At 47.8% G+C, this 24,685-nt stretch overlaps 2 protein-coding genes across 7 annotated transcripts in view; one reads left to right on the top strand and one right to left on the bottom strand.

The window, feature by feature from the left end:
* Positions 1–16,844, bottom strand: part of TPCN1 (two pore segment channel 1) — a 64,257-nt gene extending 47,413 nt beyond the window's left edge. The window contains exons 1-2 of one of the 4 annotated variants that reach the window (XM_059895290.1): positions 16,669–16,844; positions 13,976–14,212 (exon numbers count right to left, since the gene is read on the bottom strand). In XM_059895290.1, coding sequence (XP_059751273.1) covers positions 13,976–14,087 — 112 coding nt within the window. In that variant the 5' untranslated portion in view covers positions 14,088–14,212; positions 16,669–16,844. Of the gene's footprint in view, positions 1–5,385; positions 5,656–13,967; positions 14,213–16,668 lie in introns of those variants that run through there. The other 3 variants (XM_059895291.1, XM_059895292.1, XM_059895294.1) reach the window with 3 other exon arrangements.
* Positions 16,845–17,214: 370 nt separating this feature from the next.
* IQCD (IQ motif containing D) overlaps positions 17,215–24,685 on the top strand; it is a 22,795-nt gene continuing 15,324 nt past the window's right edge. For 2 of the 3 annotated variants that reach the window (XM_059894015.1, XM_059894017.1), the window contains exon 1: positions 17,237–17,678. The gene's annotated coding sequence lies outside the window, so the exon portion shown is untranslated. Of the gene's footprint in view, positions 17,679–24,685 lie in introns of all 3 variants that reach the window. The other variant, XM_059894016.1, reaches the window with a different exon arrangement.

Below are 24,685 nucleotides of genomic sequence, written 5' to 3'. Positions count from 1 at the left end.
CCAAAGTAGGCTGCTCCTAGGGGAAGCAGGGGCCAGGCCCCGCCCGGACTATTTCTGACCTGATCACACGTGAATGAGTCTCCTGGTCACCCCAGATGGTTCCAGGGGCTGGTTAAGCTGTGACAAACAGAGTCACTTGGGACCCTGGGTGTTTTGGGAACCTAGTGACTCACTCCCAGATATGTTACTTCATGGGAGTCTGTTATTAAGTGCCCTGGGTGTGTGCAGAAAAGATGTGGTCCGTGACTCTGCAAAAACTTGTGCTCCCAGAAAGAGGCACATCAGGACCCAAAACAATAGCACCTGCTCAGGCACAAAGCAAACCCTGATTCAGCACATGAGACATTAATCAAATCTGTCACATGCAGGTGCTAGGGAGCAAGCGGGCCTCCGCGCAGTGTGTTCAGAGGATGCGAAGGTGTAGAAGTGCAGCCGCTACCCTAACCAGTTAGGGACGGTTAGGGACGGTTAGGGAAGCCTCCATGGAAACAGAGGACAAGATCTTCGGCTGAAGAAATATGAAGTGGGGATAGATCAGAAACAAGAGACGGCAGCCCACGGGAAGGTTTGGTAGTGAAAGTGGTTCAAACGAAAAAAATGTGAGATTATGTGACTGTTAAAATAAAGGAGATGATAGGGGACTTCCCTGGCAGTCCAGCGGTTAAGGCTCCGTGCTCCCAATGCAGGGGGCACGGGTTCGATCCCTGGTCGGGGAACTAAGATCTCGTATGCCGCGTGGCACAGCCAAAAAATAAATAAATAAATGAGATGGTATGAACAGCCCTACGTTTAAGACTTTTGCTTATTGGTTCTGATTTCTGGGAGGCGTAGTGAAAGAATGAAGGCCCATCAGCCAGGGGTATAACTGAGGTGGAATTTCTCATGGCCTGGAAAGTGCTGGGGCCACTGCCACGTGGATGGGGGCCAGGCTGGGAGGGTGGATCAGAGGCCTTGGCATTCAAGGTCTTCATTTTCATTTGATCCAAGAACTTGGCCTAACCCTCACCAAGTGAACGGGTCTGAGTTTATGGTTTCCTTATCTATACTCTGAAGTTAATGAAAGTTTCAAAGCCACTAGAGTTTGGATGGAGAAATGTTCCCTCTGGGCGAGGCCTGAAAACAGAGGTGGCAGGTCTGCGATCCGAGAGCAAGAGGGACCCACAAAGCTGCCTTCCCCAGGGGTGTGCTGGGCACACAGCAGCCCACCAACACTGACGATGAACGAGGCCCACTGCTCCACTGTCTGCCTATGCAGGTCACGTCCCTCCCTACCCCTCGACTTGCACATCTGAAAAATGGGGATAAATACTGTTACTTCACAAGGGCTCGTAGGAGCAACCGCTTATGTTAACATTACTGTACACAGTGCTTCCAACTGCAATCAGTTGTAATAGTGTTTGCTGCCTCCAATGAGAGAGTAGCAAGAATGGCTCTGGGGAAGACTTCGACTTTAAGGTAGCATAAAGGACGCTCTGATTTGTAGCTCCTGGATTCATTGTTGGGCCAGGGTGCAGGGGTGGAGCCCACAGAGCACTCATGGGAGATATTTGCTAGTGTTGTTCCAAATGCAGGCTGAAGTTCACCAAACGTTCACCTAGGAGACTCCCCAAACATAACTGAGTCTTCCAGGGAAAAACAAAGCCCCTAAATCATGCCTTTTAAAAAAAAAAAAAAAAGATGCTGCTACCGTATCATGCGCTTGCTTGTGCTATAGCTAACATACACAGGGAAAGAGATCTAAAAAAAAAATATTTTTAATTTGTCATCCAAACACCCCAGTTGTAATCCAAGATGACAATTCCTCAGTCCACGGAGAGTTGTTATGAGAACAGAATTCAACCCTCCTTTTCTCCACTGAATGGAAATACCAGCCATCCGGGAATTATCATGAAAGAGGACAGAGAGAGTTAGATCTACGCTTCCTGGCTGAGCAGATTGAGAACTTCCTGATCACTCTCCAGCAGGATGGATTGTTTAGAGGGCTGTGTCAGTGCACTGCAACAAAGCAGAAACTTATCTGCTGGATACACTTAGAAGCCGTGCCTTTTTAAATCGGGAGAATAGGTCCTTTCTGATCCTAAGAGCTTGGCAGCAGAGCATATTCACTCCAATCTCTGCTTTTCTTTCACTAATTACTTTCTCCTTGCCAGATACAGCTCCTGACGTTACTAATCTGAGACACACCCTCCTACACATATATCCCAAGCCAGGCGAACTCACGGGTTCCATATTGTCCAGATGTTTCCTGAGTGCCGAGGGTGAGGCAAGAACTGCACTGAGCTTCAAGAGACAGAAAGAAAGAGAGAAAGATGCCCAGTCTGGGACTTCCCTGGTGGCGCAGTGGTTAAGAATCCGCCTGCCAATGGAGCGGACACCAGTTCCATCCCTGGTCCAGGAAGATCCCACATGCTGCGGAGCAACTAAGCCCGTGCACCACAACTACTGAGCCTGCGCTCTAGAGCCCACGAGCCACAACTACTGAGCCCGCGCTCTAGAGCCCACGAGCCACAACTACTGAGCCCGCATGCCACAACTACTGAGCTTGCGCTCTAGAGCCCGTGCTCCCAACAAGAGAAGCCACCACAATGAGAAGCCCACTCGCTGCATCTAGAGAAAGCCCATGTGCAGCAACAAGGACCCAACACAGCCAAAAATAAATAAAAAATAAATTAATTAATTTTTTTAAAAAAGATGCCCAGTCTGACTCCTGCCACTATAGGACATGCTGGGAGTTTCCTCTCCACCCACCTCCCAATCTCCAGAGCAAAATGCCATCCTTATTCAGGACTGACCCACCCCAGGGTCTCTAAGGCAGGACTCTAAGGTCTATCACGGTGGATAGAGACGGCCTCCGGAGTTGCAAAGAATTCAGCTGGAAGAAACGTTCTCATCACGTCACTTTCTCGTTATTCCACCAACTCTAAACTGCTGTCTGGGGAATTCCCTGGTGGTCCAGTAGTTAGGACTCGGTGCTTTCACTGCCACGGGCCCGGGTTCAAGCCCTGGTAGGGGAACTAAGATCCCGCAAGCTGCGTGGCACGGCCAAAAATTTTAAAAAAATTTTTTTAAAGAAAAAAATAATAAATAAAATGCTGTCAGCATTCCAGGCTCTCCATAAAATAGGTCTACCTGCTCTGACCCCTCCCCTAATGAAAATGGCTAACATCCACCCAGTGTTCCTTCTGCTATAAGCCAGGCCATGTGCCTGTTTGGCGTACACTGTCTTGGTTCAACCTTGGGACAGCCCTCTAAGGTAGTATTGGTATTGGTTTCCTTTTACGGATGAGGAAACCGAAGCTAAGAGACGTTATGTCAAGCACCCAAGGTCCCACGGCAGCAAATGGCAGGGCTAGACTCAAACTCGTCGTGTGCTCTGAACCACGCCCCAGACCCCATCTGCCCCAGCGCTCTCATCTCTGGCCTGCGTGGGGAGGCTCGTACCCCCTCTTTCCCTCTGCCCAGGCATTCGGTCCTGTCCCCAGCATCTCCAACTCCCACCTGTGCCTAAAACTCCACCTGGGACTTCCCTGGTGGCGCAGTGGTTGAGAATCCGCCTGCCAATGCAGGGGACATGGGTTCGAGCCCTTGTCCAGGAAAATCCCACATGCCGCGGAGCAGCTAAGCCCGTGCGCCTCAAGCACTGAGCCTGCGCTCTAGAGCCCGCGAGCCACAACTACTGAGCCCACGTGCCGCAGCTACTGAAGCCCACATGCCTAGAGCCCGTGCTCCGCAACAAGAGAAGCCACCGAAATAAAAGTCCACTCAAAGCAACTAGAGAAAGCCCGTGCGCAGCAACGAAGAGCCATGTAGCCAAAAACAAAAAACAAAACTCCACCTGCCCATAGGCTGATCTACTCCCTCAGGTGAGCCTTCATCGTCTTTTGCGCTCTCAACTCCTGCCACGGTGCCGTCCTATCAGAATTTACTGCCAGGGCTACAAACTCAAATGCCTGCAGGCACCAGGCAGGTAGCAAATGTGGGAAGCTGGGGTGTGTGAGACGGCAAGTGCTGAGCCCTTGTGCTGTGAACAAGCATAATACCTGCTTAAAATACCATTCAGGCCGAACAAAACAGGTCCCATCATGTGCCTAGGCCACCCCCCTGCCACCTGGTCTTGCCACCCATTTCCAACCACTCTTTGCAGGGCAGCCTGAGTGAATTTGCAGACACTCCCCTGAAACGTGACCGTGTCACTCCCCTGCTTAAGGCATTCTGGGACTTCTGCATCACCCCCAGGATGAAGCCCCACTCCTCAGCATGGCCCTGGAGGCGGAGAGACACCCCAAGATCTGGATCCGATCTCTCCTCCCCACCCACCAGTCAAAGCGCCAACCACACGCACCTGTCCACTCCGACTCTTCTACACCTCTGCTCCCCTGCTCCTTTCCCTGAGATGGTCTTTCACTTCCAGCTTCCACTTCCTGCTTCTTGTTCATCTGCTCTTTGAACACTGAGCACAATCAAGCTTAATCTCTCTAAAGCCTTTCCTGATGTTCTCCCTCCCCAAACCAAGCAGACTGACTCCATCTCCTGCCCCAATATTTCACCTCCTTGGGAAAGCGCTTCCACCTCCCCTGCCCATCCTTACTCTCTCCTCCTCTAAATCCTTCCACGGTTACAATAAAAGCCACAAAAGTAGCACGTCATATACTCGTCTGTCTTATTGCCAACCAGACCATAAATCCTTCACGAGCCATAACTAGATCTGCTACGTTTCTGTGACCTCCGCAACAGCTGTTCTAAGCTCTGAAGAAATCCATGCTGGCCAGTTGAAAAACTCTACTTAGCTTTTCAGTTGACAAGATGACAACGATTCAAGAAAAAAAAAGAATTAGAAGACGACTAGTTATTAAACTATTACTTATTTTTAAACTTCTAATGCCCACTTGAATCTTTATTACACATCTCAAAGTCAAAGCCAAAAAAAAAAAGAGTCCCATGATCAAATAGCTAAGAAAAGAGAAGAGGGACTTCCCTGGTGGTCCAGTGGTAAAGAATCCACCTGCCAATGCAGGGGACGCGGGTTCGATCCCTGGTCAGGGAACTGGGATCCCACATGCCGCGGGGCAACTAAGCCCGCGCGCCACAACTACGGAGCTTGCACGCCTCAACAAGAGAGCCTGCGTGTCGCAACGAAGAGCCCATGTGCCACAACTAAGACCTGACAAAGCCATGAATAAATAAATAAATAATAAAATAAATCTTTAAAAAAAAAAGAGAAGACAGTCGTAAAGTTGGATGCAGGTAAGAAAGAAGGAGCAAAGGGAACTCCCGAAGAGAGAGTATCAGGTGAATTGCAACCCAGAGGAAGCAAGGAATAAACAGAAAGGAAAGATGAAGGGGATCCCGGGAGATGCGCCCACCTGCTCTGTCCTCCCACCTCACCTGCCCGGCCTGGCTCGACCAGGGATCGAACCCGCGCCCCCTGCGGTGGAAGCACGGAGTCTTAACCCGCTGGACCGCCAGGGAAGTCCCGAAATCTGGTCTTTCTTTAGGTGAAGCACGCAGAGGCAGAGACAAGTTCCCCCAGCCAGTTCTGAATCTCATGGAACGGCATCCAAAGGTGAAGAACCTCTCCGAGGCCATGGAGAGCACGTCCTTTGGTTCTGTACTGTTTCCTTCTTTTGAAGGAGTTCGTTCTGAACAGAAAACAAAGGCTGAACGGGTAGGTTCTATGTCGTAAAGTAGCAGCCGCTGACTAGATTTTACTCAGCTGGCTGTTTGAGAAATGTGAAACGGTTGCTGATATCTAAAAGTCAGAAGGCTTCCTATGAAAAGCGTAGGTTTTGATTTTTCTGGAAACACTGGAAAATGTAGTCACAAGCAGCCCGTGAGCCTACATGGTAATGGATGGCCAGAGGGAAGTATCAGCCAGCCCACCAGACAGCACGTGCGCTCCCCAGCGTGTCCCAGGCCCCCCCCCCCACCGCCCTGGGCCCACGGCAGTCACGTGCTCAGGCACTTCCTACAAGGTCACTTCGGCTGAACCACAGCTTCACAAGTGCTTTGAGTAGAGAGAGAGCCATACGTTTTTATGAGTAGATAAGTACCTCCAACAAAAAGCAAACACAGCAAAGGGGGTCACCAGTGCAAAAGGCAACCCCAGCACTGATGGCCTGAATCAGTTCTCCTGTCCAGGGATACCCTCCAGGCAAGTGATGATAGGGGGTCACCTGCCCCTGGGAACCAGTGACCTCGGGGGGTGGCCCTCCTCGGCCACCCCAGCTGGCCTTTTGAGTCTCGTGCCCTGCTCCGAGGCTGGTCCTCTTTTGCCCTTCCTTTCCCAAATCTTGATTTCTATGAGTTCCCATTTTCAACCCAAACTGTCTTGTTCCAGCCACCATGATGTAAAATTTAGCCAAATGCCTGTGCATTGGAAAAGGGCGTACACTGAGGAGAAAGCTGCATGAAGTCGTGGCTGTCCTTTGTGGTCTGTTGTTTTTTCACTTGCCCGTCTTTTCTAGTTTCTCAGTGATGACCCGATACCACGTGTACAATGAAACCCCCATAAGTTTTGCTGTTTATATAACACGAAATGGAGTTCCAGGTATGGAGCTCCAACTGAGAATAACATGCCTTGCAGGAAATAAAAGTTTAACTGAAAAAAAAAGAGATGAAGGTAAAGATATCGTAGAAACCAACTTCCTTTTGGAAAAGAAACTCTGGCCTACAGTTCTACCTCTTTCACAAAGCTTTAATTCCTGGAGTGCAGCACATCAGCTCAGAACCTGAGTTCCCGAATCAGAAGACCTGGGTTCCAATGCTGCGGCCAACACTTCCTGGCTGTGTGACCCTGGGTAAGTTTCAACCTCTCAGAGTGTCAGTTTCCTCTTCCGTCAGATGCAGATGCTGAACCGACCGCACAGATCCGCTAGGAGGACCCAATGACTGAGATGGCACATGTAAAGTGCTTTCAGACACTGCCTGGCATGTGATAGGGGCTCAATACCCATGAGCCATTATTATTATTATTTTTTTTTTTTTTTTGACTGCATTGGGTCTTCGTTGCTGCGTGCAGGCTTTCTCTAGTTGTGGCAAGCAGGGGCTACTCTTGGTTGCGGTGCATGGGCTTCTCATTGCGGTGGCTCTCTTATTGTAGAGCACGGGCTCTAGGCGCCCAGGCTTCAGCAGTTGTGGCTCGTGGGGTCTAGAGCGCAGGCTCAGTAGTTGTGGTGCACGGGCTTAGTTGCTCCGCGGCATGTGGGAATCTTCCCGGACCAGGGATCGAACCCATGTCCCCTGCACTGGCAGGTGGATTCTCAACCACTGCACCACCAGGGAAGTCCCGAGCCATTATTTTTATTGTGAATGACCTTACTCAGCTTGGACTGATGGGGAGAGAAGGGAGAGTCAGGAAATGTCCAAATCAGGGAAGTCACCCAGCAAAGGGAGTCCTGTGGACTCCCTGAGCATGAAGGTGGGATGGGGGTGGTCTTGGGACCAATGTCCCTCCCGTGGGCTTGATCGCTTGGTGCCTCCTCTGGGTTTCCTTCCAGGGCCACCGTGCTGTGATCCGCAAGGCAGCCCCGGGGGCGGGCACTGCAGCCGGGGGCCATCAGAGCCCTCCCACGTTCCCTCCCCGACTCGGAGGCTGAGAAGTTGAGTGTTCTGCCTCACGAAGCGCTCCTGGAGCAAATGGGAACTTGGACCCCCTAAGGCAATGGGTAAACAGCAGTTTGGCAGCCGCTCCAGCCTGCACCCAGCTGCCACAACTGCCATTTTGACACGGTAGCTTTCGGCGTGCGGAGGGGAGAGATGGCATTTCACGGCAGGGGCCCTGAGGCAACAGACAGGATCCCCCCATGAAGACTCGGAGGGTGGAGGAAGTGAAAGGCTTCAAGTGTGGGTTACGAGGCTGGAACCCAGCAGGCCGGATGCTTGCTCATTTTAACTGGTGCCTCCGCCGGCCTGGTGACACAGGCATTCTGCCTTGGCGAGGCCCTAGGAAAGCCAGGGCACCAACTCCGGCGGAGTCAAATGCCCAAGCTCCCTGGGAAGCTGTGAAAGTCTAACTGCTGTTCGGTCTCCAGTTGCCATGCTGCTTTTGCTTCCCAGCTCGGCAGTGACCACCTGCTGTGCCAGGAGTGGGCCAAAAAAGGATTCAGATCTTGGCCTGGGTTCAGCAGCCCCGCTCAGGCACTATGATCTTCCAAAGAAGAACCTAGTCTCTGGTCATGACAATAACGCCTGTGACTGGCTGAGCACTTACCATGGGCATCACACACGTGATCTCACTAAATCCCCACGATAACTCTACTGGAAGATACTATCATGATCCCACCCTACAGACGAGGAGGCTGAGGCTTAGAGATGCTAAGTTCCATACTCAGCTAGGATTGGAAGCCTACAGCTCGACTCCAGACCCCGAATGCTTAACCATTCCACCACCCAGGGTATTACCAGTGACAAAAGCGACCCAAGTCCTTGGGCTTTATTTATCGTTTGGCAAGTATGCTGGGGAAGCTTGGTCAGAGAAAGAACAACAGACACAGATTTCTGTGATGGAGCACCTACCTTGGGGTTGGTCACCCCTGGGAATACAGCCCCACTGCTCTATCCCAGCTCGTGTTGGCTACATCTGCCCTGAGGCCAACAGCTCTGGCCCACCTTGACTGAGACAGGTGCCAGCTGGCTCTGCCTGCAGGAAAACTCTGGAAAAGGAGCCAGGGTGCCTGCCATGTGTTGGCCCCTGCAAATGGGCAGTGGCCCTCCACCTTGTACTGGGTCCCAGGTTAACTCCTGATGATACATTAGGCATCGGCGCAAAGGAGGGAGAGGGGGTCCTCTGCTCTATCACCTTAGGCCTTATCCCTGCATGGCCTGTCACCAGAAAGCCATGAACCACCAGCACCAAGGTAGTGCATGAGACAAAGTGCCCTGCTCAAGCCTCAGCCACCGCCTTGCCCACAATCCTTTTATCACCCAGAAAAGGCCGATAGTACAGGCCCATCTTAGGCAGTTGTTGGGTTTAAAGGCAGTGAGAAGGCAAAAGCTGAGTGTGAACAGAATTCCCCTGGAAAATCCCTCGTATTGCTCACAACATTCAGGCTCTATGGCCTAGAGATGGTCCAGACCGCTGACTGATGCGCAATGCAGACAGCGGGCTATCTCTAAACTGCACTGTCAAACGCCAACCCCACTGACTATTTTCAAGGTTATTCCTAATTCCATGCTTTAAATACCTTTGCTCATACCTGCCTCCTTTATCAACCTGCATCCCTGCCTGTGAGTCATACATTAGCATTTCAGCAGCTACTCTTATAGCCCAGAGATGTCTGAGTCCTGGATAAAATCCATCCTTTCCCATATAAGGAAAAAAAAAATCCAAACCCTCCAGTTTCCTTTAGGGATAATTCCCCAGCGTTGATCATCCCTAGCATAGGGTCAAAGGGCACAGGTGGCACAGCCAGATTCCTGGGGACCGCATCTAAGGAAAGGGCAGGAGTGTTATGGGCTGAATTGTGTCCCCCTAAAATTTCTATGTTGAAGTTCCAACCCCCAGGGCCTCAGAATGTGACTGTATTCAGAGACAGAACCTTTAAAGAGGTAATTAAGGTAAAATGAGGTCATATGGGTGAGCCCTAATCCAATAGGACTGTTATCTTTATAAGAGATTAGGACACAGACACACAAGCTGAGGACACAGTGAGAAGGCAACTGTCCAAGAGCCAAGGAGAGAGGCCTAAGACAAACCAACCCTGCTGACACCTTGATCTTGGACTTCCAGCCTCCAGAACTGTGAGACAATACATTTCCATTGCTGAAGTACCCCCCGCCGCCCCCTTCTGTGGAATTTTGTCATGGCAGCCCGAGCACACTAAGACAGGGAGTGTGTGGTACATAGCCAGAGGAAGGCACCAGTGACAGCTGCTGGGTCAGGGCGGAGGCCCAGGCTCAATCAAGGCACACACCCTCAGAGAGCTCGCTTAGTTCTCAGTGGCGGTTGTGCCCACATAGCTGCCAATTCTGCTGAAGGCCTCTGTCTACATTCTTTTTTCGTTTTTTTAAATTGGAACTTGTATGTTTTATTTATAAAAATGATAACAGAAACTTTCTTACTTTTTAAAGACTATTATTAAGTACCCTGCATTTAGTTTTCTTTAGAGAAATGCTATTTTTCAAGGATTTTGTTTTTATAAAAACTTTTTTTCTCTTCCCTCCTGTCTGCATACTGCCAACGCCTTAACACCTCAAGGTTTTCTATCAGCCACAGACCGGGGGGCAAGGATGGCAGCCCCCAGGACAATCAGCTGTGCTGGGAGTGATGAGACTCCAGCCACGGGTGAACAGAGGCAGGAGGGGCTGCTGCCCACCTCTGACGGGGCCCTCAGACAGCCCCTCCCATGAGCTACCAGGCCTCAGAGGCCCAACTTGGTTTATTTGGACCATGACTTGTTGAGTGCCTGCATACGGTAGGCATCAAGCTAGGTGATGCACGGATGCACGGATGGTTAAAGAAGTCATTTCCGCACAGTAAGTAGCCGTAATAACAGAAGCCTAGACCAGATACCAAAGCAGAAAAGGGTGAGTAATTAGCCCCATCGGGAATAGGAGGTTCAGTGAAGGCTTCAAAGAGATGGGATTATCAGCAGGATCGTCAAGACAGAACTGAAGCTCATGAGTAAACAAGAGCCTGGGGAAAGCATGCCAGACAGTTACCAGCAAGTCGGAGAGGTTTAAGAATGTACTGGGGATTCAGAGAACTAGAATTGTGGGTTAAAGCAGGAAATGGGACTGGTCAGGCAAGAAGGCACTAGAACACACATATGCTGGCTAAGGAGCTTGGCCGTCATCCTGTAAGGGACAGGAAGGTCCTGGGGGCGGCGAGCTGGGGAAATTACAGACAGACCTCAGAGATATTGCGGGTCCAGTTCCAGACCACTGCAATCAAATGAATATCGCAATAAAGTGAGTCACATGAAGTTTTTGGTTTCCCAGTGCATGTAAAAGTTATGTCTACACTATACTGTAGTCTATTAAGTGTGTAATAGCATTATGCTAAAAAACAATGCACACATCTTAATGAAAAAATACTTTGTTGCTAAAAAATGCTAACCATGGGACTTCCCTGGTGGCGTAGTGGTTAAGAATCTGCCTGCCAATGCAGGGGACACGGGTTCGAGCCCTGGTCTGGGAAGATCCCACATGCCACGGAGCAACTAAGCCCGTGCGCCACAATTACTGAGCCTGCGCTCTAGAGCCCGCGAGCCACAACTACTGAAGCCCACGCACCACAACTACTGAAGCCCGCGCATGCCTAGAGCCCGTGCTCCGCAACAAGAGAAGCCACTACAATGAGAAGCCCATGCACCGCAATGAAGAGTAGCCCCCGCTCGCCGCAACTAGAGAAAGCCCGCGCGCAGCAACGAAGACCCAACGCAGCCAAAAGTAAATAAATACAATAAATAAATTTATATATTAAAAAAAAAATGCTAACCATCGTCTGAGCCTTCAGTGAATCGTAATCTTTTTGCTAGTAGAGGGTTTGAAATATTGCAAGAATTACCAAAATGTGACACCGAGACAGGAAGTGAGCAAATGCTGTTGGGAAAACTGGTGCTGAGAGACTTGTTCGATGCAGGGTTGCCACAAACCTTCGATTTGTAAAAAACGCAGTATCTGTGAAGTGCAGTAAAACAAGGTACGCCCATACCAGGTCAGATTTGTGTTTTAGACGGACTGCTCAGAGAAGTGGGCAGGGGGGACCTTGGGAAGAAAGTCAATGCCAAAATCCAAGCATGAAATAAGAAAGGCCCATACGGAGGAGATGGAGCAGGCAGGCCTCCTCTGAAATCTCTCCTTTCCTCTAAGAGGCGCTACTGTTTTTCCTAGCCAGGCTTGGTGGGTTATAACCATTAGTTCTTAGAGATTTTAGCAAATATCGCAGGAAGAGGATGAGATAGGAAACTGAGGCACTAGTGCACTTCGCAGAAAGCACAGTTTCCCTGGACGCCATCAGTTGTTTATTTTGTTTTTCTTAAACGAACTAAAATGAGCCACCGACTTCGCCAAGAAATGAATGGCCTTACTAGCGGCCTATCCAAGGTTAGTTTTATTGTCTACTTGGCCTATTTCCCAATCATCAAGCTCCGTCATCGTTTCAAAACCTGATCTTGACAAAGAACTAGGCTGCTCTTCCCACTTTGATCCTTCAGGAGAGCTGGACAGCCTGTCATCAACTCTGATACTGTGGGAGGACTTAAAAGTGGCACCCACGACAATGATCAGGAGTCCAATTTAGAGCCTTGAGCCTGGCTATTTCCAGAATGATCCATACCCTCTGCATGTCAACCACCCTCCCTCCAGTCCATTCCCTCACTGGCGATGGACTTAACCGCTCCCCTCACTAGGGGGGATCCTACTCTGAAGCTGAGACAATGTCACATTCATTTACATCCCTTTCCCCAAAGCACCTTACATGGTGGCGTTAGAGGGAAGATCAGAGAGACACTGCTGCTTGCTAGCTGTGTGACCTTGGACAAGTTACTTAACCTCTCTGAGGCTTTGCTTCCCCAGTAAATATGGATAATAACAGTAACTCCACCTTGAGGTTATATGATGAAATAATATATGCAAATGCTAAGGACCAGCACTCACACTCATTAAGGGCTTGTGAAGAAGGAAAAGGAGAGGGAGGAGGGGGGGAGGAGGAAAAAGGGAAGAAGAGGAGGGGAAGGAACTTTGGGGTCAGTCCCGGGTTCAAATCTCTGCTCAACCGCTTGCTTGGCTGTGCGACATCAGGCGAGTTCCTTAACCTCTCCGACTCACAGTTTTCTCCTCCGTAAAATAGGGATAATACTGTCTACCTTGCAAAAAGGATCTTAGTTAGGATAACAGGTAAGAGAGAGCCTGACACTTAGCTTGCCAACTCTAGGGTATTTAAGAAGTGGGCCTGAAATCACAGCCACTGATTTCTTGGTCCTGAATGGCACTTAGGGAAAAATCTGGTCCACTTTCTAACCTTCCTCGATCGCCCAGCTCTGCCACTCTGGATGGGTGAACACGCTAAAGCAAAGAGAGGCCAGTTTAGAGGGGGCCAGGCCTCCCACTGCACTCCCATCCACGGGAACAACGCTGTCCTTCACCACTTCCAAGGGGAGGCTGTTAAGCTCCCTGCAAGCCAACTGTGTTCTCTCTGGACAAAGGAGATGGGAGAGCCAGGCTTATCTTTCCCTGGACTCGAGCAATACCCCTGGCTCAGCAGTATGGCTTGTGGGTAGAATTTCCATCTGCTAAGGAGACCCTAAAGCACTAGCCCCTGACATCTTAGGACCCTCCGTAAAAGGCAAGTTATTTTAAGCCTCTCTTGGACCCAAGGTCTGAGCAAACGAAGCAAATGGCTTTGGGACAAGAAAGGTTTTTAAGACCTCTCATTCTGCCAGAAACACACTTAAAATCTAAAAAATTTAAAGCTCACAACCTCTCGTGGGTTCACTTTGTGCTGCTGGGTTTTGGTTTAGAGGAAGACGAAGCAAAACCCCAAACCCTCATATCAATGGATCACGACAAATGCTTGCCCGCTTCCACCCTGTCCTGGGCAGTACAGGGACTGAGTGCCAGTGGGGAGAAGCAGTCAACTCCACTTTCCTGCCAAGGATCAGGCAGACAGAGGCCAATGTTGAAATCTGTTTCTTTTTTTAACAAGGAATGGGGCAGGGAAGCTAGCCAAGGAGAAGGTTTGCCTGAGGTCCCCACCAAGCATCCATGAACAAAACCAGGGTACCACAGGTGCAAGAGAGGAGAGGTGCTGAGGGAAGCAGGGCAGGCTAGTCCCGGAAAGCACCCCTAAATTGAGGGTGCAGGATTAGGACCCCACAGGATTAGTCTCCCAGTAGTTTCTGTGTCAGAACTTGGGAGTCAAACATCGGGTCAGGCATTCAGGTACATGCATCTACCATCAGACCACCAAGCCCACAACTCGCCCCCTGAAACAGAAAAGCTGCACCCCCTCCCCCAGCCCACCCTACCATCTTACTTCTGCTGGGCAGATCCTCTTGGCCCAGGCCGTTGGAGGGAGCCAGCGGGGTGCTGCCACCTTCATCCAAGGTCAGGATGAGGGGAACGTCGTCATCTAAACTCACGGCCATGTTCTCCTCTCCTACAGCCCTCAGGATGTGATGTCCAGAGCTTTAAATAGTCTCTGCTTTGAGCTCCAGTTCAAAGCCACTGGCCCAGAGGTTCTTCTCAGAAACTCCTCCATCAGTGGCATCTTCTAGGGTTTGGGGGATTAAAAAAAAAAAAAAGGACAATTATCAAAATACAACCACTACTGATGAAAATGTTCTGGAATTAGATAGTGGTGATGGCTGCATAACCTTACAAATATACTAAAAACCACAGAATGGTACCCTTTAACATGTAAGATGATGGATCTTATAGTAATGTGAATTATATTTCAATAAAAAAGAGTATTGCAGTATGATAGCACTAAAATTCTGTGCAACATTAAATACTGAAAAGTTAAGGGTAATTATGTTTGGAGATTGGGATTATGGCTAATATGTTCCCCCTCTACCCTTCTTAACCCTTGTTTGTGTGTGAGTTTCATAGAGGTTTTAAAGACTTAAAAATATATATATATACAACCATTCAAATAATAGTAGTTAATAATCAGTGAGCGCTTACTATATGCTGGGGCTCTTCTAGCAATTTTTAAGTAAAGCTGATTGAAACTTCATAATAGATAAGTAGGATTATTATCCCCCATTACAGAGGGGGGGGCTTAAGGCTCAGAGAAGTTAAGTAACTTACTTGTCCAAGAACCCACAGCTGGAAAGCCAAGCTTTGAACTACACAATCTGACTCCAGACCTGCGCTCCCAGCCACCATACTACAATTCCTCCATGTCCCAGCCCTGGTATTTAGGCAGCACTTAGCTCCAATGACCTATAAAGAGTTAGTGTGCCAGGTCATCTAGATTTCCCCATATCACTCTTATTATTCTCCTAGATTTAGGTATTTGGGGAGGAAGGGGAAGAGACTAGAATATTTTTTTAAGTGATGTCCGGAATCACACAGCAAAAACGCTCATTCTGAACTCCCAATTCAAAACGGTCAGAACTAGCCTGTTACAGTTCCTATTTATAAACATTCCCATTTCCGCTGAGGAGGACCAAAAGAAAAGCAAACACTCAGCAGATCTAACAGCAGACCTTTGAACTTGAAAACAGCAGCAGGTTCCTTCCTCAAACTGCCGTATTCTGGTCTCAATCAAGTTTGCCTCCAAACTAACCCACTGAATGGCAACCCATCAATTTACTTCCTTCAGGAATCACCAGGACAATCCAGGGCAGGCCCCTGTGCGTCAATATCTTCTTAAAATTAGGCAGTAAAAGTGAGCACCATTCTTTGCTGCTAAGCCTGTAGTGCTCTGCCCAGCAAACTTCCTGCGAGATTTTTTTTTTTTTAAGTTTCCTCCAGATCTGGGGATTAATTTCACTTTTAAATCTCAGTAGTGGGAAGACAGAAAAGGAAATTCCAAATGAGATGTTACCATTTGGCTGTCTTAAGCATTATATGTTTTATTTTTTTTCTTTCTGGCTTAACTTTTTATCACAGATATTTTCAAACACGCTCAAACGTAGAGAGAATATATAAATGAACTTCCTTGTGTTGATCACTCAGCTTTGACAATTATTAACATCTTGTCATTCTCTCCCATATTTATTTTGAAGGCTGGAGAATCTATTAACTTTCTCAACTCATCAAGAAGAACTTTTTTAATTGTATCATTGTTATCAAAATAGCTACTGGTTTTTATTTTAACTGTATAATATATGACTGGTTGCTTGCAATGCATGCATTAGTTCTGTGGCTCTCAGCCGGGGTGATTCCCCCGCCACACACACACATTAGCAATGTATGGAGACATTTCTGATTGTCACAAGTAGGGGGTAATAGTAGGTAGAGGCCAGGGATGCCCGGAAACATCCTGCCATACACAGGCGAGACCCACCACAACACAGAAATATGTGGCTCAAAATGTGAATAGTGCTGCTGTTAGGAAATCTTACTTAGCTAATGTCCCCACTTCACAGATGAGGAAACTGAGGCTTAGCAGGGTTAACTTAAACTGCTTCTTGTAAATAAACAGCAGGGAAGTGATAGAGTCCATATTGCAACCCAGGCAGTCCGAATTCAGGGACCCTCCCCACTTAACCATTACCCTTCGTCTCTTCCCAGAGGGTCCCCTCATCTGAATTCAAACCCATTATTTCACAGAGAGGAAAAAGTGAGGCCCAGAGGAGGGAAGGGACTTGCCCAGGGTCACAGTGCTTCTCCCTCTGTTGAGGAGCCAGAAGGGAAGGGTCACCCCTAGGGACAGGTCCTAGGGAAAGAGGGCAGGCAGGCTCTTGCGGGGTGGGTCGCCTGAGGGCGCCAGGGAGACAAGCAGACGAGGGAGGAGGGTAACGAAGAGGAGTGCGGGCTCCTGCTCCACGTGCTCGTCTTTGCGCCCCTTCTCCCCGCCCCGGGCTTCCCCGGGCGATCCCCACGCTGGGGTCCCCGCGACCAGGGCTGGAGGGAGAGAAAGGCGGCGATGACTTCCCCGCAGCCCCTCTTGGACCTACCTGCCCGCCTCCCACGTTCCAATGCCCTCATTCCGAGCCCCCTGACCCTTGACCCCTGCCCTCTCCATCAGGCCAACCCTCACACCCCTTGAATTCTTACATGCGCCGCCCCAGCAACCCGGACCGCGCGCCGGGGTCCGCACCGCGCAGCCCAGCCCTCCGGCGCCGCCGCCAAAGCCACGAGCCCGGAGCTGTTGCAGCTGTAGCAGCCACCGCAGCCACCGCCACTTCTGCCGCTGCCACCACGGCAGCTGCGCCAGCTCTCCCATCCACCGCCTACTGTTCCTTCCACTCCACCGGCCCCGCCCCATTTTCCTTTACCGCTGCCTATTGGCTACCTCGGCTATCATGGTGAGCTCTGATTGGTCAAGTCTTACGTCCTTCCCCAGTTCTTGCCTGCTGCTAATGCAGGACTCCCTGCCTGCCTCCTTGAGAAGGGGCGGGACGAAGAAGCTCCGCCCCTTTCCCTTCCGTTTCTCCCCGCCTTACTCGGTCAGCCCAACCCAGAGGGAGGCCCGAGTCTTCCAATTGGTGGAGGGTTAGAGAGACGGTGCTTATGATTGGTCAGTCCTCAAGGAGGTGGAACGAACTGAGCAGAATAAGGAATTTAATGGTGAAGAAGAAAGTCAATCAGACGCTGAGTCCCGCCTTCTGAGATTGGCCGGTAACCCAGCAACGCAGGCACCTCGGTGGTTACCACGGGTAGAAAAACCTGAAGCCCTCTGAGCAGGTGAATGAGTTTGTGGGGAAGGGCTGTGAATGATGAAGAGATGGTGAATGGGGTCTAGCCCTCTATCCTTTGGCTCTCTGAGGAATCAGTAGCCCCCCACCGTGAGCCCGTCGCCGACTCAGGATCCTGCTCTCCAGCCCCTGCCTCAGTTTGGACCTCCCTCTCGACCCCCTGCAAGGACTACCGGGCATCCTCTACTCGGCCCCTCCACTTGTCCACTTCCTCATCCGTAAAACGTGGATGATACTAGTCAAGTGGAATCGCATCAAAGTTAACTACTTTCAAGTCAAACATAGGTGCTGGGGGTGAGAGTGTAGTTTATAAGTCCGTTACCATTTCACCCAACGGCCTATACATCCCAGGGCGAGCATCCAATGAAAGTGAGTGTTTAATTTTTTATTTTATTTTATTTTTTTAATTAATTTATTTATTTTTGGCTGTGTTGGGTCTTCGTTTCAGTGCGAGGGCTTTCTCTAGTTGTGGCAAGCGGGGGCCACTCTTCCTCGCGGTGCGTGGGCCTCTCACTATCGCGGCCTCTCTTGTTGCGGAGCACAGGCTCCAGACGCGCAGGCTCAGTAGTTGTGGCTCACGGGCCTAGTTGCTCCGCGGCATGTGGGATCTTCCCAGACCAGGGCTCGAACCCGTGTCCCCTGCATTAGCAGGCAGATTCTCAACCACTGCGCCACCAGGGAAGTCCCCGAAAGTGAGTGTTTAAATCAGGCAATTTTGATTATACCAATTTTGGCCTTTTGTGCTAACTTTAGAACTTAACTCCCGTCCCTGTCCTTAAAATATAATTTCATTTACATACTTAAGACAAAGGGTTTGTTGTGAGGATTAACTAAGGCTGAAAGTAGAATAGTGGTTGCCAGGGACTGGGGGGATGGGAAAACGGGGAGTTATTATTTAATAGGTACAGAGTTTCAATTTGAGATGATGAAAAAGTTCTGGAGGTGGATGGTGGTGATGGTTGCACATAGATGTGAATGTAACAATTAAATGCCACTGAATTTAAACTGGTTACAATGGTAAACTTTGTTATATATATTTTACCACAATAATAATTTTTAAAAGCAACTATAAAGCTGGACAAAACCATCTAGTGCTATGTTAGCACACTGAAAATCAACCAAAGTCATACAACAAACTGAGAGTTTTTATTCATAAAACCACCAAACTTCAAGTTTGTGCTATACTTACCTGAGACTTCTCTGATTTCCCCACCCCCAGTTCTATGGGCATAATAGTTCAACCAGGGTGGGTAGCCCCCTGAATACCAACAGCTTCACTGTTACTGTCTGATGGGGCTCACTTGGTTTGAAGGAGTATTGGCTAAAGTGGCAATCTTGGTGGGAAGAGAACAGGGGAGGCCGGCAGCTCTAGCAGTCCAAGGTTGTAATCCTATTTGGCACAAACAATGGACTGAAAGCTTGGAGTTCCTGGGGAGTGAGGCAGCCATAGGGGGCCTGATGAGCTCTGTGTATATCTTGGTTGACTAGAGGTTATGCGCATGTGTAGCAGAGACCAGAGCAGGCCCAAGCCACTTAATCCCTGGCCGTTGGAGCCTGTGTAGATGACTGCGTTTTGCACTTTCCATGGGAGAACAGAAGCCTTACTGGCTCAAAGTTTGAGCACAACCTTGGACCAACTTTTGGCTGAATATTAAACTATGTGGATACAGAGGCGACCCCTAGGAAGCCAGGTTTAAAAATAAAAATATGAAAAAAAAACTAAGCAGAGACATCAGTAGCTACACATTGTGGAGGAGACCGACTTGACAGATTTAGTCCAGGAAGTAAATTACCAAATACCCAAGCAAAACAAGAACAACAATCATTAGGGAGGAAAAAATACCGAGTTGCTACAAAAAAAAAATCTTCCCTCTAAAATTTCCAGTGTTCAATAAAAGTTGTGACACGTGTGTAAACATACTCAGGAAAAAAAAGCAGTCAACAGAAAGTGTCTCTATGTGTCCCTAGATGTTGGCTTTAGCAGACAAAGGCTTCAAAGAAGCTATTATAAATATGTTCAAAGAACTAAAGGAAGCCATGTTTAAATAATTGAAAAAAGGTAGGATAACAATGACCCATCAAATAGAAAATATTTAGTATTCCAGAATAGACTGTGATAAATTAAGATGCACATTATAATCCCTAAGTCAACCACTAAGAAAACAACTCAAAAAAATTTTTTTAAATCAACAGAAGAATCAAAAGAGTAGACTAAAAATATTTATTTAACACAATAAAAGGCATTAAAGAAATAACACAGGAACAAAACAAGACATGAGATGAGACAAATAAAAAAACAACAAAATGACAGATGTAAATCCAACTATATGAATAATTTAATGTAAGTTATTAAATGTAAATGGAAAAAACACTTCAGTCAAAAGGCAGAGCTTGCCAGACTAGATTTAAAAAGTGAGACTGAACTATATGCTGCCTACAAGAGACTCACCTTAGATTCAAAGACACAAAGGAGTTGAAAGTAAAAAATTGGAATCCATGCAAAGAGTAAGCATGAGAGAGCTGGAGAGGCTATATTGCTATCAGAAAAAAATTGATTTTAAGACAAAAAATATTACTAGAACAAAGAGGGACATTTTATATTGATAGGAAGGTCAGTACATCAGGAAGATATAGCTAGACTGACCAAGAAAATAAAAGACACAAATTACCAAAATCAGAACTGCAGAAACTTAAAGAATTATAAGGAATATTATGAACAACTTCATGCCAAAAAAAGACAACTTAGATAAAATGAATGAATTCCTAGAAATACAAATTATTAAAATTGACCCAAGAATAAAGAGAAAATTTGAATAGACCTATAACAAGTAAACAGATTGAATTAGAAATAAATAGTCTTCAGGAATTCCCTGGCGGTCCAGTGGTTAAGACTCAGCGCTTTCACTGCCATGGGCCTGGGTTCGATCCCTGGTCCGGGAACTAAGATCCCACAAGCTGTGCGGCGCGGCCAAAAAAAAAAGAAAAAAAACAAATCTGCCCTCAAAGTAAAGCCCAGTGCTAGATGCCTTCACTGGCGAATTCCAAATAGTTAAAGAAGAAAACAGTGGGAAAGTCAAGAGTGAGAAGGGGTAAGTTCTGAGGTCACTGCTCACGCCTTTTCTGAATATTATAAAGTTGTCAGTAGAAGGCAAAAACCTATCCCACAGTTCCCTTTCCCAGACTTCACCCTCTACCAAGCCTTTTGATTGAAAGAAACAGTAACAGAGGCTGCAGAGTCAGTATCAATATCCTTGCCTCCAGGCTGGATAGGCTGCCCCAGGCATCCCAGCCAGACCTCTGCCCTGGCTCAGGGAGAGGCATCCCTTGGGAACACGCTCCAGGCATGGTTAGATGTAAATGCCAGGGCTTTAGCTTGGGATTTTCACTTGATTTACAGTAAAAAAAAAAAAAAAAAAAAAAATAGGGAATTCCCTGGCAGTCCAGTGGTTAGAGCTCCACACCTCCACACTTTCACTGCAGGGGACACGGGTTCAGTCCCTGGTCAGGGAACTAAGATCCTGCAAGCTGCGTGGCTTGGCAAAAAAAAAAAAAAAAAATTGAATTAAAGGGGTGAGTCTTTCTTGCCTACTCAGTTGCTAAGTTCCCCACATGTACTTCCCTTTTTCCCTGGGAGAAAAGAGCTCTGGGCAATGAGGCTGATGCACTATGCGATTTATCCCCCAACATATAATCATCATCATCACTCCCCGTTGAAGAGAGCTTTTAACTCTCCAAAGGGCTTTCCTGTCTATTAAACCATCCCTTCTCCACTCAGCTCCCTTTTGATGTGGCTAAGACAGGTGTCGTGTCATCAGGTGCCAAGGAGATAAGGGACTTGCCTAGACTTATTCCAAGAGCCCCTGACAGGAGAGAGTCATGCACCCAGGGCTCCTAAGACCCAACTTGTGAATCTGATCTTGATTCTGTAACTGATGGTGGCTTTAGATGGTGCTGAGGTCAGCTCGTCAGACAGAGCTGGGCTAGGCTTGGGCAAGCCTTCCTTTGAATCTGGATAGAGCCCTGGACTTAGCATGGGGGAGGCCAGGAGTTTTACAGGGAAGCCAGGCCGCTGTGGTCTAGACCAGTGGTTCTCAACCAGGAGCACCCCACCCACACTCCACAGGGACATTTGGCAACGTCTGGAGATATTTCATCTCCAACTGATCAGAGCTAATGGTGGGAGAAGGGTGCTACTGGCATCAAGTGGGTAGAGACCAGGAATGATGCTAAACATCCTACAAACACACAGGACAACCTCCACAGGAGAGAATTATCTGACCCAAAAGACAAGTGCAACACACACACACACGCACACACCTTTTCCCTTCAGGCCCTAGTTAGTGGAACTAAAAGCAAAAGGGATTGAAAATCAAGACCATTTGAAATACAGAGCATCAGGGAACAGTATCTCTTTGACCTTAGCTCTCAAATAATCGCATTAGGTTATATCCTATGACCAATCAAATGCCTTTAATGTGGGGGCTTTTGAACACAGGTTGTTTTTGTTTTTGTTTTTGTTTTTTTGGCTGCGTTGGGTATTCGTTGCTGCGTACAGTCTTTCTCTAGTTGCGGCGAGCGGGGGCTGCTCTTTGTTGCAGTGTGCGGCCTTCTCATTGTGGTGGCTTCTCTTGTTGCGGAGCATGAGCTCAAGGCGCGCAGGCTTCAGTAGTTGTGGCGCACGGGCTTAGTTGCTCCGTTGCTCCGCGGCATGTGGGGTTTTCCCGGACCAGGGATCGAACCCGTGTCTCCTGCACTGGCAGGCGGATTCCTAACCACTGCGCCACCAGGGAAGTCCCTTGGTTTTTTTTAACCACAAGCCAGACAAAGAAATACATTTTCCTCCTTGATCCAGCAGATGCCTGTTTAAATACAAAAGAATACTTACTACATGCAGTGCACTATGATATTTTCTATTCTATTTCATTTATTTTTTTATTTTTATTTTTTTAAATTAATTAATTTATTTATTTATGGCTGTGTTGCGTCTTCGTTTCTGTGCGAGGGCTTTCTCTAGTTGTGGCAAGCGGGGGCCACTCTTCATCGCGGTGCGCGGGCCTCTCACTATCGTGGCCTCTCTTGTTGCGGAGCACAGGCTCCAGACGCACAGGCTCAGTAATTGTGGCTCACGGGCTAGTTGCTCCACGGCATGTGGGATCTTCCCAGACCAGGGCTCGAACCCGTGTCCCCTGCATTGGCAGGCGGATTCTCAACCACTGCGCCACCAGGGAAGCCCTATTTCATTTATTTTTAATGCTAGTCTCAACTGGCAAATTGATTCCACCACTCACTAAAGGGTCATGGTTTAAAAAACACTCTTCTACAACATAATCTGTCAGTCAGGAAAAGCCAGTGTTTTGCATTTGCTAAGATTACGATTTAAATACATATATATATTTAAGTGGGGGAAGTTTATTTTAGAAGAATCTAAACTCACTGCTAAGAAATTCTTCCTTCTGTCTGAAACAACCTAAGTGATACTATCCACAGTTGGATATAACCAGAAATAAACACATCGAAAACCACACTGCCAAAAGAGGAATTAAGAACTGTGATGAATTAATTTGTAAGCGGGAAGAGACTGGAAAATGGTGAGCGGTTTAAGGGATCTCTGTCCTCCTCCATTACTAACTGAAAGTCATGAATAATGCAGAAACCTGCAAAATTAAAGACAGAAATAGTAAAAAGGAGTAAAAAATGGATCCATGTTGGCTCTTTATAAACCTTACTGCACAAAAACAAATATATTTTATTTTGAGGAAAAATACATGTTCTATTTTTAAAAGTATTCAAATGTTAATATTAAATTGTATCATTTTGGAAGTCATCCTAAAATCTCAACATGATTGAGTCAGGACTTCATTTCACACTCACAACAGTTTTATCAAGCGTGGGTTCTGTTACTGTCCCCACATTACAGGTGAGGAAGCCGAAGATGCTTAGAGACGTTCATTGACTAGCCTAAAGCCACACAGCAAGGAAGTGGTGATCCCCTAGGATTGAACTTCAAATTTGTCTGACATGGGAACCCACAAACTTAATCACTGTGCAGTAGGCTCATGTTTTCCCGTTCAGCTTCAGAGATGAGAGTCCAGAAGGTCAAGTGAATTTGCCCAGAGCTATAGCCGTGGCCAGTGGCCAGTAGAGAGTTGTTCATTATAACCAGCAGCTTAGAAATCTGTCCCTGGGAGCACATTCCCTCCCAACCTCAGTCACTATTCAGGGTCCTCTGTCTCCAAAGCACAGGATAACACTGGAGCCTGTGGCCACAGAGCCATCACCACCGATGCAATCCAGTCTGTTAATACCTCCAGTGTTCACTGCTTCAGCTCCAGCCCCGGAACCTTCTGCAAGCCAAATGTCATCCATGAAACATGGGTTCTCAAAAAGGACAAGATAGGATTGGGTAATACTTCAAAAGCGGTGATAGAGGGAATTCCCGGGAGCTCCAGTGGTTAAGACTCCACACTTCCACTGCAGGGGGTGTGGGTTTGATCCCTGGTCCCTGGTCGGGGACCTAAGATCCTGCATGCCGCACAGCGCAGCCAAAAAAAAAAAAAAAGTGGTGATAGGAAAAAAAATGCAACTAAACCATGAAAAAGAAAAAACAAAATATATTTAAATCTTTTACCTTAAAATTCCAAGCCCTGTGTCCAGGGATGGGAGACAACCCATATAGGCCAGATCTTGGCCCACCATTTTCACTATTGAAATGTGACACTATTTTCTGGTCCTAATTCAGGACAGAACATATTTTGTGAAATAACATTATCCTATGATGCCAACATCACCCTGTGAGGAAACGGGACTATTGTTAAAGCTGGGTTTGCCATCTCTCCATTTATTCAATAGTGCTTTCCTGAGCGCCCACTGTAGGATAGTTGCTTGGGAGATAGCAGTCTTCATCATGAATGTCCTGCCCCTTTCCAGCCCCTCACCTTCCCCGCTCTAGACCTGGAAGGCTCAGATAAAGCCTGTAGCGTTCTGAAAAAAAGCTAGCTGGGTGGTTCACAGGCCAGTTGGATCTTCCTGAGGCTGAAAGGAAAAATGCTGCTGCTTCGAAGGCAAAACCTCTGCCCATTAACCCAGCAGGTAGGTGGAGGAATCAGAACTAAGCGACCAGGAGTCCCTTAGCCATCAAGGACTTCTCTGAGTCATAAGCAGAACATCAGAATACAGGTGAAAGCACGGAATGTTAGGTCTTGAAGTCGTGGGGTGGGTGAGAATTGTGCCTCTCAGAAACATGGCAGAACTGTCAAAAGCACATGAAATCAGCTAAGCAAATTGTAACATCCACACGTGTTATCAAATTGATGGCCATAAAGTTCATAATATTCCTTTGTTATCATTTTAACATCCATGGGATCAGTAGTGATGGC

This window comes from Balaenoptera ricei, chromosome 14 (genome assembly GCF_028023285.1).
Source record: "Balaenoptera ricei isolate mBalRic1 chromosome 14, mBalRic1.hap2, whole genome shotgun sequence".
NCBI classification, from domain to species: domain Eukaryota; kingdom Metazoa; phylum Chordata; class Mammalia; order Artiodactyla; family Balaenopteridae; genus Balaenoptera; species Balaenoptera ricei.
This window is presented reverse-complemented; position numbering and strand designations above follow the sequence as displayed.